This window comes from Oncorhynchus gorbuscha, linkage group LG02 (genome assembly GCF_021184085.1).
Source record: "Oncorhynchus gorbuscha isolate QuinsamMale2020 ecotype Even-year linkage group LG02, OgorEven_v1.0, whole genome shotgun sequence".
NCBI classification, from domain to species: Eukaryota; Metazoa; Chordata; class Actinopteri; order Salmoniformes; family Salmonidae; genus Oncorhynchus; species Oncorhynchus gorbuscha.
In genome coordinates this window covers 4,612,181-4,629,156 of record NC_060174.1, presented here as the reverse complement: position 1 = coordinate 4,629,156, position 16,976 = coordinate 4,612,181, and the positions used below count along the sequence as shown (strand labels likewise).

At 38.7% G+C, this 16,976-nt stretch overlaps 1 protein-coding gene across 1 annotated transcript in view; it reads left to right on the top strand.

The window, feature by feature from the left end:
* The window catches only part of LOC123995421 (sushi, nidogen and EGF-like domain-containing protein 1), a 163,746-nt gene that overhangs the window by 95,036 nt on the left and 51,734 nt on the right, over nucleotides 1-16,976 (top strand). Inside the window, exons 10-11 of the mRNA XM_046299018.1 lie at nucleotides 124-231; nucleotides 7,538-7,630. Of these exons, the coding sequence (XP_046154974.1) occupies nucleotides 124-231; nucleotides 7,538-7,630 (201 nt within the window). The remainder of the gene's footprint in view (nucleotides 1-123; nucleotides 232-7,537; nucleotides 7,631-16,976) is intronic.

Here is a 16,976-nt window from a genome sequence, read left to right as displayed (position 1 = left end):
GTTCTCTATGGAGGTTTTGGCATCATACACTGTGTTGCCTTAGGCCAAGATATGGTATAAACTAAAGTAGATGTCCAGCCTCATCCTAAGCTTCTATCCTGGTCCTTCTTGTCTGTCTGGCAGTGTCCTGTGAGGGGGAGGGCTGTGACAAACACCAGATCTGTGAACACACCGGCTCTGGGAGTTACAACTGCACATGTACCCAAGGATTCTATGGTGACAACTGTGAAGGTAAAGTAGTGACTGGGACAGACCCTGCTCTAGTTGGAGACAGTTAGACAGCAGGTACAGGTCAGAGCCGATTCTAGTAGAGTCTAGTTGGAGACAGTTAGACAGCAGGTACAGGTCAGAGCCGATTCTAGTAGAGTCTAGTTGAAGACATTTAGACAGCAGGTACAGGTCAGAGCCAATTCTAGTAGAGTCTAGTTGGAGACAGTTAGACAGCAGGTACAGGTCAGAGCATTTTATAGTAGAGACTAGTTGAAGACATTTAGACAGCAGGTACAGGTCAGAGCATTTTATAGTAGAGTCTAGTTGGAGACAGTTAGACAGCAGGTACAGGTCAGAGCCGATTCTAGTAGAGTCTAGTTGGAGACAGTTAGACAGCAGGTACAAGTCAGAGCATTTTATAGTAGAGACTAGTTGGAGACAGTTAGACAGCAGGTACAGGTCAGAGCCGATTCTAGTAGAGTCTAGTTGAAGACAGTTAGACAGCAGGTACAGGTCAGAGCCGATTCTAGTAGAGTCTAGTTGGAGACAGTTAGACAGCAGGTACAGGTCAGAGCCGATTCTAGTAGAGTCTAGTTGGAGACAGTTAGACAGCAGGTACAGGTCAGAGCCGATTCTAGTAGAGTCTAGTTGGAGACATTTAGACAGCAGGTACAAGTCAGAGCATTTTATAGTAGAGACTAGTTGGAGACAGTTAGACAGCAGGTACAGGTCAGAGCCGATTCTAGTAGAGTCTAGTTGGAGACAGTTAGACAGCAGGTACAGGTCAGAGCCGATTCTAGTAGAGTCTAGTTGAAGACATTTAGACAGCAGGTACAGGTCAGAGCCAATTCTAGTAGAGTCTAGTTGGAGACAGTTAGACAGCAGGTACAGGTCAGAGCATTTTATAGTAGAGTCTAGTTGAAGACATTTAGACAGCAGGTACAGGTCAGAGCATTTTATAGTAGAGTCTAGTTGGAGACAGTTAGACAGCAGGTACAGGTCAGAGCCGATTCTAGTAGAGTCTAGTTGGAGACAGTTAGACAGCAGGTACAAGTCAGAGCATTTTATAGTAGAGACTAGTTGGAGACAGTTAGACAGCAGGTACAGGTCAGAGCCGATTCTAGTAGAGTCTAGTTGAAGACAGTTAGACAGCAGGTACAGGTCAGAGCCGATTCTAGTAGAGTCTAGTTGGAGACAGTTAGACAGCAGGTACAGGTCAGAGACGATTCTGTAGAGTCTAGTTGGAGACAGTTAGACAGCAGGTACAGGTCAGAGCCGATTCTAGTAGAGTCTAGTTGGAGACATTTAGACAGCAGGTACAAGTCAGAGCATTTTATAGTAGAGACTAGTTGGAGACAGTTAGACAGCAGGTACAGGTCAGAGCCGATTCTAGTAGAGTCTAGTTGGAGACAGTTAGACAGCAGGTACAGGTCAGAGCCGATTCTAGTAGAGTCTAGTTGAAGACATTTAGACAGCAGGTACAGGTCAGAGCCAATTCTAGTAGAGTCTAGTTGGAGACAGTTAGACAGCAGGTACAGGTCAGAGCATTTTATAGTAGAGTCTAGTTGAAGACATTTAGACAGCAGGTACAGGTCAGAGCATTTTATAGTAGAGTCTAGTTGGAGACAGTTAGACAGCAGGTACAGGTCAGAGCCGATTCTAGTAGAGTCTAGTTGGAGACAGTTAGACAGCAGGTACAAGTCAGAGCATTTTATAGTAGAGACTAGTTGGAGACAGTTAGACAGCAGGTACAGGTCAGAGCCGATTCTAGTAGAGTCTAGTTGAAGACAGTTAGACAGCAGGTACAGGTCAGAGCCGATTCTAGTAGAGTCTAGTTGGAGACAGTTAGACAGCAGGTACAGGTCAGAGCCGATTCTAGTAGAGTCTAGTTGGAGACAGTTAGACAGCAGGTACAGGTCAGAGCCGATTCTAGTAGAGTCTAGTTGGAGACATTTAGACAGCAGGTACAAGTCAGAGCATTTTATAGTAGAGTCTAGTTGGAGACAGTTAGACAGCAGGTTCAGGTCAGAGCCGACTCTATACTGGACAAATTCAGGTGTGGTTATCCCCGTTTTATTCCGTTTGCTTCCGTTTTAAGAACAGTTTTTCAACAGAATCGGTGGAATGAATACACCCCTGATCACGCTTAAACACAGTTCACTTTCATAGCAGCCACGTGGTATTCAATTCAAATCAAATCAAACTGTATTTGTCACATACACCGAATTCCTGTGGGTCTCTCAGTACCTGGAAGAAGGAAAAATAAAAAGCTCTAGTCTGTTCTGCTGTTCATCTGTAACTCCCAGTTTACTACGGGATCCTGGGGAACAATTGCTTTATGCCCCGTTTTTTATTTTATTAGTTTACTTACAAGGGGAAGTGCCGCTTTGTCTAGACTTGAAAGGACAAGGGACCTCTGCATGGGCTGAAGCTGAGGGTTGGTATATATTCAGGTAGTTTCATCAGACAAGGGTGGTGTAATATGCCTTGCAGCAGGGCAGCAGAATAGCGCAGAGAACCCGCGAACTGTTCCCTATACAGTGCATTACTTTTGACCAGGAAACTCTGACACTCTGCTATTCCTATTCCCTACATAGTGCATTGCTTTTGACCATGGGGACTCTAACTACATCCCAAATGGCACCCTAGTCACTAGTTCCTATTACTGCTAGTCAAAAGTAGTGCACTGAATAGGGAATAGGGTGCCATTTGGGATGAATTCGCTGACTGGTCCACGTACTCCTCTGGATGAGGTCCACGCCACTCTACGGGCCTTGCTGTCTCCTCTATGGTCCTGCGGTCTCCTCTATGGTCCTGCTGACTCCTCTATGGTCCTGCTGTCTCCTCTATGGTCCTGCGGTCTCCTCTATGGTCCTGCTGTCTACTCTATGGTCCTGCTGTCTACTCTATGGTCCTGCTGTCTACTCAATGGTCCTGCTGTCTCCTCTACGGTGTTGCTGTCTACTCTATGGTCCTGCCGTCTCCTCTATGGTCCTGCTGTCTCCTCTCTGGTTCTGCTGTCTCCTCTATGGTCCTGCTGTCTCCTCTATGGTTCTGCTGTCTCCTCTATGGTCCTGCTGTCTACTCTATGGGTCCTGCTGTCTCCTCTATGGTTCTGCTGTCTCCTCTACGGTTCTGCTGTCTCCTCTACGGTCCTGATGTCTCCTCTACGGTCCTGCTGCCTACTCTATTGTCCTGCTGTCTCCTCTACAGTCCTGCTGTCTCCTCTACGGGTCTTGCTGTCTACTCTATGGTCTTGCTGTCTACTCTATGGTCCTGCTGTCTACTCTATGGTCCTGCTGACTCCTCTATGGTCCTGCTGTCTACTCTATGGTCCTGCTGTCTACTCTATGGTCCTGCTGTCTCCTCTACGGGTCCTGCTGTCTCCTCCATGGTTCTGTTGTCTCCTCTATGGTCCTGCTGTCTACTCTATGGGTCCTGCTGTCTCCTCTATTGTCCTGCTGTCTCCTCTACGGTCCTGCTGTCTCCTCTACAGGTCTTGCTGTCTCCTCCATGGTTCTGTTGTCTCCTCTATGGTCCTGCTGTCTACTCTATGGGTCCTGCTGTCTCCTCTATGGTTCCTGGTGTCTCCTCTATGGGTCCTGCTGTCTCCTCTATGGGTCCTGCTGTCTCCTCTATGGTTCCTGGTGTCTCCTCTATGGGTCCTGCTGTCTCCTCTATGGTCCTGCTGTCTACTCTATGGTCCTGCTGTCTCCTCTATGGTTCTGCTGTCTACTCTATGGTTCTGCTGTCTACTCTATGGGTCCTGCTGTCTCCTCTATGGTTCCTGGTGTCTCCTCTATGGGTCCTGCTGTCTCCTCTATGGTCCTGCTGTCTACTCTATGGTCCTGCTGTCTACTCTATGGTCCTGCTGTCTCCTCTATAGTCCTGCTGTCTACTCTATGGTCCTGCTGTCTCCTCTATGGTTCTGCTGTCTACTCTATGGTTCTGCTGTCTCCTCTATGGGTCCTGCTGTCTCCTCTATGGTTCCTGGTGTCTCCTCTATGGGTCCTGCTGTCTCCTCTATGGTCCTGCTGTCTACTCTATGGTCCTGCTGTCTACTCTATGGTCCTGCTGTCTACTCTATGGTCCTGCTGTATACTCTATGGGTCCTGTGGTCTCCTCTATGGTCCTCCTGTCTACTCTATGGTCCTGCTGTCTACTCAATGGTCCTGCTGTCTCCTCTACGGTCCTGCTGTCTACTCTATGGTCCTGCTGTCTCCTCTATGGTCCTGCTGTCTACTCTATGGTCCTGCTGTCTCCTCTCTGGTTCTGCTGTCTCCTTTATGGTCCTGCTGTCTCCTCTATGGTTCTGCTGTATCCTCTATGGTCCTGCTGTCTACTCTACGGTCCTGCTGTCTCCTCTATGGTTCTGCTGTCTCCTCTACGGGTCCTGCTGTCTCCTCTATGGAACAGCTGCTTGCTGCATAAATCACATGGCACTTCCTGTGTTATTGTACTGCTACCTCTAGTACTATTTCTCCTCCTTAGAGGGAAATATCATGCTGTGCCATCGATCCCAAATGGCACCCTATTCCTATAGGCCCTGTTCAAAAGTAGTGCACTAAATAGGGAATTTGGTATCATTTGGGATGCAGTACTATGTGTGTGTTAGGAAATGGACAATGTGTGTTCAAAACCGGTGGGTAGGTTCTCCTGCGAGACATTGGTTTCCCCCGCCGAGGCTGAAGTCCTGTCGCCACGGTCAACACAGATTTATTTCTCAGCTCCAAAAGCTCTTTAATAGTATGTGAGCCATTGCAAATTCATGCTACTCCTCAACCCTTCGAGCTGAAGTAACTATCAAGGCTTATATAGACTTTCCTAAATCTCCCAAATACTTTCCTGCCTGGCTCACTTGGAAGGCCCTGTGGAAAAAGGAGCAGGATCCTCGAGAGAGAGAGAGAGAGAGAGAGAGAGAGAGAGAGAGAGAGAGAGAGAGAGAGAGAGAGAGAGAGAGAGAGAGAGAGAGAGAGAGAGAGAGAGAGAGTAGCAGAAGAGAGAAGGACAGGGAAAGAGAGAGAGAAGGTAACATTACACAGGATGTACGGAGAGCCTCCTAATCGGTCCTCCTAGATCAAAGAGAAAACACAAGGCCAATGAAAACCTCTCCAGCTAATTAACAGTCCATTCATTTGCCCCAGGGGGCATCGCTCCATTTTGATAATTCTTGAGTCCCAAATGGCACCCTATTCCCTATATAGTGCAAGACTATTTACCAGGGCCCATAGGGCTCTGGTCGTATACATTACACTACATAGGGAATAGGCTGATATTCGGGACACAGGCCACAAAACATGTTCCAGATCATGAGAAAAAGAATACCCATCCGTCGTCCTTCCTCCCTGACTTCAAAAGGAAGTGGTTTAGCAGTGATACATCCACTTCCTGTTCTTCACTGCTGCAATTCGGAGGCAGAGAGAGGAGAGAAACATTTAAATATTCCTTTCTTTAGCATTGATACAGCTACTTCCTTTCTTTAGCATTGATACAGCCACTTCCTTTATTTAGCATTGATACAGCTACTTCCTTTATTTAGCATTGATACAGCCACTTCCTTTATTTAGCATTGATACAGCTACTTCCTTTATTTAGCATTGATACAGCCACTTCCTTTATTTAGCATTGATACAGCTACTTCCTTTATTTAGCATTGATACAGCTACTTCCTTTATTTAGCATTGATACAGCCACTTCCTTTATTTAGCATTGATACAGCCACTTCCTTTATTTAGCATTGATACAGCTACTTCCTTTATTTAGCATTGATACAGCCACTTCCTTTATTTAGCCTTGATACAGCTACTTCCTTTATTTAGCATTGATACAGCCACTTCCTTTATTTAGCATTGATACAGCTACTTCCTTTATTTAGCATTGATACAGCTACTTCCTTTATTTAGCATTGATACAGACGCTTCCTTTATTTAGCATTGATACAGCTACTTCCTTTATTTAGCATTGATACAGCTACTTCCTTTATTTAGCATTGATACAGCTACTTCCTTTATTTAGCATTGATACAGCTACTTCCTTTATTTAGCAGGAACGGTCTGGTTGCTCTGAACTAGCGCTAGCTATGAGAACGGTCTGGTTCCTGTGAACTACAGCTAGCTATGAGGACAGTCTGGTTCCTGTGAACTACAGCTAGTTATGAGAACGGTCTGGTTCCTGTGAACTACAGCTAGCTATGAGAACGGTCTGCTTCCTGTGAACTACAGCTAGCTATGAGGACAGTCTGGTTCCTGTGAACTAGCGCTAGCTATGAGGACAGTCTGGTTCCTGTGAACTAGCGCTAGCTATGAGAACGGTCTGCTTCCTGTGAACTACAGCTAGCTATGAGGACAGTCTGGTTCCTGTGAACTAGCGCTAGCTATGAGGACAGTCTGGTTCCTGTGAACTACAGCTAGCTATGAGAACGGTCTGGTTCCTGTGAACTAGCGCTAGCTATGAGAACGGTCTGGTTCCTGTGAACTACAGCTAGCTATGAGAACGGTCTGGTTCCTGTGAACTACAGCTAGCTATGAGAACGGTCTGGTTCCTGTGAACTACAGCTAGCTATGAGAACGGTCTGGTTCCTGTGAACTAGCGCTAGCTATGAGAACGGTCTGGTTCCTGTGAACTACAGCTAGCTATGAGAACGGTCTGGTTCCTGTGAACTAGCGCTAGCTATGAGAACGGTCTGGTTCCTGTGAACTACAGCTAGCTATGAGAACGGTCTGGTTCCTGTGAACTAGCGCTAGCAATGAGAACGGTCTGGTTCCTGTGAACTACAGCTAGCTATGAGATAAAGATTTAGGGAAGGAAAGGCCTTTAATCAATGGGTCATTTACAGTACTGTTGATGTTCTCTGGGACTGGGATATTGTTGATGTTCTCTGGGACTGGGATATTGTTGATGTTCTCTGGGACTGGGATATTGTTGATGTTCTCTGGGACTGGGATATTGTTGATGTTCTCTGGGACTGGGATATTGTTGATGTTCTCTGGGACTGGGATATTGTTGATGTTCTCTGGGACTGAGATATTGTTGATGTTCTCTGGGACTGGGATACTGTTGATGTTCTCTGGGACTGGGATACTGTTGATGTTCTCTGGGACTGGGATATTGTTGATGTTCTATGGGACTGGGATACTGTTGATGTTCTCTGGGACTGGGATACTGTTGAAGCCAGCGCTCCAAACGTGTTACAGACCTCTGAGGTTGTACATGTAGCTTATCGATGGCTATCTCTGTCGCAAATGACCCAACATGCTATGAGCTGTTCTGTCTCTTTTGAGTCCGTGTCTGTGACCTCTTCTCTTCTGTCTGTGTTTGTCATCCGCAGAGGAGTGTCTGTGCCAGAATGGTGGCATCTGTGTGGAAGTGAATGGGACCTGTGACTGCTCCTCCGGCTTCACTGGACTCTACTGTCAGTTTGGTACGTATCATATTATATACTGGACTCTACTGTCAGTTTGGTACATATCATATGATATTATATACTGGACTCTACTGTCAGTTTGGTACATATCATATTATATTATATACAGGACTCTACTGTCAGTTTGGTACATATCATATTATATACTGGACTCTACTGTCAGTTTGGTACGTATCATATTATATGCTGGACTCTACTGTCAGTTTGGTACATATCATGTTATATACTGGACTCTACTGTCAGTTTGGTACATATCATGTTATATACTGGACTCTACTGTCAGTTTGGTACATATCATGTTATATACTGGACTCTACTGTCAGTTTGGTACATATCATGTTATATACTGGACTCTACTGTCAGTTTGGTACATATCATATTATATACTGGACTCTACTGTCAGTTTGGTACATATCATATTATATTTGGTACATATCATGGACTCTACTGTCAGTTTGGTACATATCATATCATATTATATACTGGACTCTACTGTCAGTTTGGTACATATCATATTATATACTGGACTCTACTGTCAGTTTGGTACATATCATATCATATCATATACTGGACTCTACTGTCAGTTTGGTACATATCATATTATATACTGGACTCTACTGTCAGTTTGGTACATATCATATCATATCATATACTGGACTCTACTGTCAGTTTGGTACATATCATATCATATCATATACTGGACTCTACTGTCAGTTTGGTACATATCATATTATATACAGGACTCTACTGTCAGTTTGGTACATATCATATTATATGCTGGACTCTACTGTCAGTTTGGTACATATCATATTATATACAGGACTCTACTGTCAGTTTGGTACATATCATATTATATGCTGGACTCTACTGTCAGTTTGGTACGTATCATATCATATTATATACTGGACTCTACTGTCAGTTTGGTACATATCATATCATATTATATACTGGACTCTACTGTCAGTTTGGTACATATCATATCATATTATATACTGGACTCTACTGTCAGTTTGGTACATATCATATTATATACTGGACTCTACTGTCAGTTTGGTACGTATCATATCATATTATATACAGGACTCTACTGTCAGTTTGGTACATATCATATTATATACAGGACTCTACTGTCAGTTTGGTACATATCATATTATATGCTGGACTCTACTGTCAGTTTTTGGTACATATCATATTATATACTGGACTCTACTGTCAGTTTGGTACGTATCATATCATATTATATACTGGACTCTACTGTCAGTTTGGTACATATCATATTATATACAGGACTCTACTGTCTGTTTGGACTCTACTGTCAGTTTGGTACATATCATATTATATACTGGACTCTACTGTCAGTTTGGTACATTCATATTATATACAGGACTCTACTGTCAGTTTGGTACATATCATATTATATTATATACAGGACTCTACTGTCAGTTTGGTACATATCATATTATATACAGGACTCTACTGTCAGTTTGGTACATATCATATCATATTATATACAGGACTCTACTGTCAGTTTGGTACATATCATATTATATACTGGACTCTACTGTCAGTTTGGTATATATTATGTTATATATTGGACTCTACTGTCAGTTTGGTACATATCCTATTATATTATATACTGGACTCTACTGTCAGTTTGGTACATATCATATTATATACAGGACTCTACTGTCAGTTTGGTACATATCATATTATATACTGGACTCTACTGTCAGTTTGGTACATATCATATCATATTATATACTGGACTCTACTGTCAGTTTGGTACGTATCATATTATATACTGGACTCTACTGTCAGTTTGGTACATATCATATCATATTATATACTGGACTCTACTGTCAGTTTGGTACATATCATATTATATACTGGACTCTACTGTCAGATTGGTACGTATCATATCATATTATATACTGGACTCTACTGTCAGTTTGGTACATATCATATTATATACTGGACTCTACTGTCAGTTTGGTACATATCATATTATATACTGGACTCTACTGTCAGTTTGGTACATATCATATTATATACTGGACTCTACTGTCAGATTGGTACTGTCAGTTTGGTACATATCATATTATATACTGGACTCTACTGTCAGTTTGGTACGTATCATATCATATTATATACAGGACTCTACTGTCAGTTTGGTACATATCATATTATATACTGGACTCTACTGTCAGTTTGGTACATATCATATTATATACTGGACTCTACTGTCAGTTTGGTACATATCATATTATATACTGGACTCTACTGTCAGTTTGGTATTATATACTGGACTACTGTCATATGGTATATATCATATTATATACTGGACTCTACTAGTTTGGTACAGTTTGGCACATATCATATTATATACAGGACTCTACTGTCAGTTTGGCACATATCATATTATATACAGGACTCTACTGTCAGTTTGGTACATATCATATTATATACTGGACTCTACTGTCAGATTGGTACGTATCATATCATATTATATACTGGACTCTACTGGACTCACTTCAGTTTGGTACATATCATATTATATACTGGACTCTACTGTCAGTTTGGTACATATCATATTATATACTGGACTCTACTGTCAGTTTGGTACATATCATATTATATACTGGACTCTACTGTCAGTTTGGTACATATCATATTATATACTGGACTCTACTGTCAGTTTGGTATGTATCATATTATATACAGGACTCTACTAGCAGTTTGGCACATATCATATTATATACAGGACTCTACTGTCAGTTTGGTACATATCATATCATATTATATACTGGACTCTACTGTCAGTTTGGTACATATCATATTATATACTGGACTCTACTGTCAGTTTGGTACGTATCATATCATATTGTATACAGGACTCTACTGTCAGTTTGGTACATATCATATTATATACTGGACTCTACTGTCAGTTTGGTACATATCATATTATATTATATACAGGACTCTACTGTCAGTTTGGTACATATCATATTATATACTGGACTCTACTGTCAGTTTGGTACATATCATATTATATACAGGACTCTACTGGCAGTTTGGTACATATCATATCATATTATATACTGGACTCTACTGTCAGTTTGGTACATATCATATTATATACTGGACTCTACTGTCAGTTTGGTACATATCATATTATATACAGGACTCTACTGTCAGTTTGGTACATATCATATTATATACTGGACTCTACTATCAGTTTGGTACATATCATATCATATTATATACTGGACTCTACTGTCAGTTTGGTACATATCATATCATATTATATACTGGACTCTACTGTCAGTTTGGTACATATCATATTATATACTTGACTCTACTGTCAGTTTGGTACATATCATATTATATACAGGACTCTACTGTCAGTTTGGTACGTATCATATCATATTATATACTGGACTCTACTGTCAGTTTGGTACATATCATATTATATACTGGACTCTACTGTCAGTTTGGTACATATCATATTATATACTGGACTCTACTGTCAGTTTGGTACATATCATATTATATACAGGACTCTACTGTCAGTTTGGTACGTATCATATCATATTATATACAGGACTCTACTGTCAGTTTGGTACATATCATATCATATTATATACTGGACTCTACTGTCAGTTTGGTACATATCATATTATATACTGGACTCTACTGTCAGTTTGGTACATATCATATTATATACTGGACTCTACTGTCAGTTTGGTATGTATCATATTATATACAGGACTCTACTATCAGTTTGGTACATGTTATATTATATACTGGACTCTACTGTCAGTTTGATATCATATTATATACTGGATCATATCATATTATATACAGGACTCTACTGTCAGTTTGGTACATATCCTATTATATTATATACTGGACTCTACTGTCAGTTTGGTACGTATCATATTATATACAGGACTCTACTGTCAGTTTGGTATGTATCATATTATATACTGGACTCTACTGTCAGTTTGGTACATATCATATTATATACTGGACTCTACTGTCAGTTTGGTACATATCATATTATATTATATACAGGACTCTACTGTCAGTTTGGTACATATCATATTATATACTGGACTCTACTGTCAGTTTGGTACGTATCATATCATATTATATACTGGACTCTACTGTCAGTTTGGTATGTATCATATTATATACATGACTCTACTGTCAGTTTGGTACATATCATATTATATACAGGACTCTACTGTCAGTTTGGTACATATCATATTATATATACTCTACTGGACTTTACTGTCAGTTTGGTACTGTCATTTGGTACATATCATATTATATACTGGACTCTACTGTCAGTTTGGTACATATCATATTATATACAGGACTCTACTGTCAGTTTGGTACATATCATATTATATACTGTCAGTTTACTATCAGTTTGTTTGGTACATATCATATCATATTATATACTGGACTCTACTGTCAGTTTGGTACATATCATATTATATACTGGACTCTATATTATATACTGGACTCTACTGTCAGTTTGGTACATATCATATCATATTATATACTGGACTCTACTGTCAGTTTGGTACATATCATATTATATACAGGACTCTACTGTCAGTTTGGTACGTATCATATCATATTATATACTGGACTCTACTGTCAGTTTGGTACATATCATATTATATACAGGACTCTCTACTGTCAGTTTGGTACATATCATATTATATACTGGACTCTACTGTCAGTTTGGTACATCATCATATTATATACAGGACTCTACTGTCAGTTTGGTACGTATCATATCATATTATATACTGGACTCTACTGTCAGTTTGGTACATATCATATTATTATATACAGGACTCTACTGTCAGTTTGGTACATATCATATCATATTATATACAGGACTCTACTGTCAGTTTGATACATATCATATTATATACTGGACTCTACTGTCAGTTTGGTACATATCATATTATATACTGGACTCTACTGTCAGTTTGGTACATATCATATTATATTATATACAGGACTCTACTGTCAGTTTGGTACATATCATATTATATACAGGACTCTACTGTCAGTTTGGTACATATCATATTATATACTGGACTCTACTGTCAGTTTGGTACATATCATATTATATACAGGACTCTACTGTCAGTTTGGTACATATCATATTATATACAGGACTCTACTGTCAGTTTGGTACATATCATATTATATACTGGACTCTACTGTCAGTTTGGTACATATCATATCATATTATATACTGGACTCTACTGTCAGTTTGGTACGTATCATATCATATTATATACTGGACTCTACTGTCAGTTTGGTACATATCATATTTGGTACATATCATATTATATACTGGACTCTACTGTCAGTTTGGTACGTATCATATCATATTATATACTGGACTCTACTGTCAGTTTGGTACATATCATATCATATTATATACTGGACTCTACTGTCAGTTTGGTACGTATCATATCATATTATATACAGGACTCTACTGTCAGTTTGGTACATATCATATCATATTATATACAGGACTCTACTGTCAGTTTGGTACGTATCATATCATATTATATACTGGACTCTACTGTCAGTTTGGTACGTATCATATCATATTATATACTGGACTCTACTGTCAGTTTGGTACATATCATATTATATACTGGACTCTACTGTCAGTTTGGTACATATCATATTATATACTGGACTCTACTGTCAGTTTGGTACGTATCATATCATATTATATACTGGACTCTACTGTCAGTTTGGTACATATCATATCATACTCTACTGTCAGTTTGGTACATATCATATTATATACTACTACTGTCAGTTTGGTACATATCATATTATATTATATACTGGACTCTACTGTCAGTTTGGTACATATCATATTATATACAGGACTCTACTGTCAGTTTGGTACATATCATTTGGTTATATATATACAGGACTCTACTGTCAGTTTGGTACATATCATATTATATACAGGACTCTACTGTTTGGTACAGTTTGGTACATATCATATCATATTATATACTGGACTCTACTGTCAGTTTGGTACATATCATATTATATACAGGACTCTACTGTCAGTTTGGTACATATCATATTATATACAGGACTCTACTGTCAGTTTGGTACGTATCATATCATATTATATACTCTACTGTCAGACTCTACTGTCAGTTTGGTACATATCATATTATATACTGGACTCTACTGTCAGTTTGGTACATATTATGTTATATATTGGACTCTACTGTCAGTTTGGTACATATCCTATTATATTATATACTGGACCCTACTGTCAGTTTGGTACATATCATATTATATACAGGACTCTACTGTCAGTTTGGTACATATCATATTATATACAGGACTCTACTGTCAGTTTGGTACATATCATATTATATACAGGACTCTACTGTCAGTTTGGTACATATCATATTATATACAGGACTCTACTGTCAGTTTGGTACATATCATATTATATACAGGACTCTACTGTCAGTTTGGTACATATCATATTATATACAGGACTCTACTATCAGTTTGGTACATGTTATATTATATACTGGACTCTACTGTCTCTACTGTCAGTTTGGTACGTATCATATCATATTATATACAGGACTCTACTGTCAGTTTGGTACATATCATATTATATACTGGACTCTACTGTCAGTTTGGTATGTATCATATTATATACAGGACTCTACTATCAGTTTGGTACATGTTATATTATATACTGGACTCTACTGTCAGTTTGATACGTATCATATCATATTATATACAGGACTCTACTGTCAGTTTGGTACATATCCTCTACTTATTTGGTATTATATACTGGACTCTACTGTCAGTTTGGTACGTATCATATTATATACAGGACTCTACTGTCAGTTTGGTACATATTATGTTATATACTGGACTCTACTGTCAGTTTGGTACATATCATATCATATTATATACTGGACGCTACTGTCAGTTTGGTACATATCATATTATATACAGGACTCTACTGTCAGTTTGGTATGTATCATATTATATACTGGACTCTACTGTCATGCTGGTACATATCATATTATATACTGGACTCTACTGTCAGTTTGGTACATATTATATTATATACAGGACTCTGATGTCAGTTTGGTACATATCATATTATATACAGGACTCTACTGTCAGTTTGGTACATATCATATTATATACAGGACTCTGATGTCAGTTTGGTACATATCATATTATATACAGGACTCTACTGTCAGTTTGGTACATATCATATCATATACTGGACTCTACTGTCAGTTTGGTACGTATCATATTATATACAGGACTCTACTGTCAGTTTGGTACATATCATATTATATACAGGACTCTACTGTCAGTTTGGTACATATTATGTTATATATTGGACTCTACTGTCAGTTTGGTACATATCCTATTATATTATATACAGGACTCTACTGTCAGTTTGGAACATATCATATTATATACAGGACTCTACTGTCAGTTTGGTATGTATCATATTATATACTGGACTCTACTGTCAGTTTGGTACATATCATATTATATTATATACAGGACTCTACTGTCAGTTTGGTACATATCATATTATATACAGGACTCTGATGTCAGTTTGGTACATATCATATTATATACAGGACTCTACTGTCAGTTTGGTACATATCATATTATATACAGGACTCTGATGTCAGTTTGGTACGTATCATATTATATACAGGACTCTACTGTCAGTTTGGTACATATCATATTATATACAGGACTCTACTGTCAGTTTGGTACATATCATATTATATACAGGACTCTACTGTCAGTTTGGTACATATCATATTATATACAGGACTCTACTGTCAGTTTGGTACATATCATATTATATACTGGACTCTACTGTCAGTCTGGTACGTATCATATCATATTATATACTGGACTCTACTGTCAGTTTGGTACATATCATATTATATACAGGACTCTACTGTCAGTTTGGTACGTATCATATTATATTATATGCTGGACTCTACTGTCAGTTTGGTACATATTATGTTATATACTGGACTCTACTGTCAGTTTGGTACATATCCTATTATATTATATACTGGACTCTACTGTCAGTTTGGTACATATCATATTATATACTGGACTCTACTGTCAGTTTGGTACATATTATGTTATATACTGGACTCTACTGTCAGTTTGGTACATATCATATCATATTATATACTGGACTCTACTGTCAGTTTGGTACATATCATATCATATTCAGTTTGGTACATATCATATCATATTATATACTGGACTCTACTGTCATTTTGGTACATATCATATTATATACAGGACTCTACTGTCAGTTTGGTACATATCATATTATATACAGGACTCTGATGTCAGTTTGGTACATATCATATTATATACTGGACTCTACTGTCAGTTTGGTACATATTATGTTATATATTGGACTCTACTGTCAGTTTGGTACATATCATATTATATACAGGACTCTACTGTCAGTTTGGTACATATCATATCATATTATATACTGGACTCTACTGTCAGTTTGGTACATATCATATTATATACTGGACTCTACTGTCAGTTTGGTACATATTATGTTATATATTGGACTCTACTGTCAGTTTGGTACATATCCTATTATATTATATACAGGACTCTACTGTCAGTTTGGTACATATCATATCATATTATATACTGGACTCTACTGTCAGTTTGGTACATGTCATATTATATACAGGACTCTACTGTCAGTTTGGTACATATCATATTATATACTGGACTCTACTGTCAGTTTGGTACATATCATATTATATTATATACAGGACTCTACTGTCAGTTTGGTACATATCATATTATATACTGGACTCTACTGTCAGTTTGGTACATATCATATTATATACTGGACTCTACTATCATATCAGATTATATACAGGACTCTACTGTCAGTTTGGTACATATCATATTATATACTGGACTCTACTGTCAGTTTGGTACATATCATATTATATACTGGACTCTACTGTCAGTTTGGTACATATCATATTATATACAGGACTCTACTGTCAGTTTGGTACATATCATATCATATTATATACTGGACTCTACTGTCAGTTTGGTACATATCATATCATATTATATACTGGACTCTACTGTCAGTTTGGTACATATCATATCATATTATATACTGGACTCTACTGTCAGTTTGGTACATATCATATCATATACTGGACTCTACTGTCAGTTTGGTACATATCATATCATATTATATACTAAACTC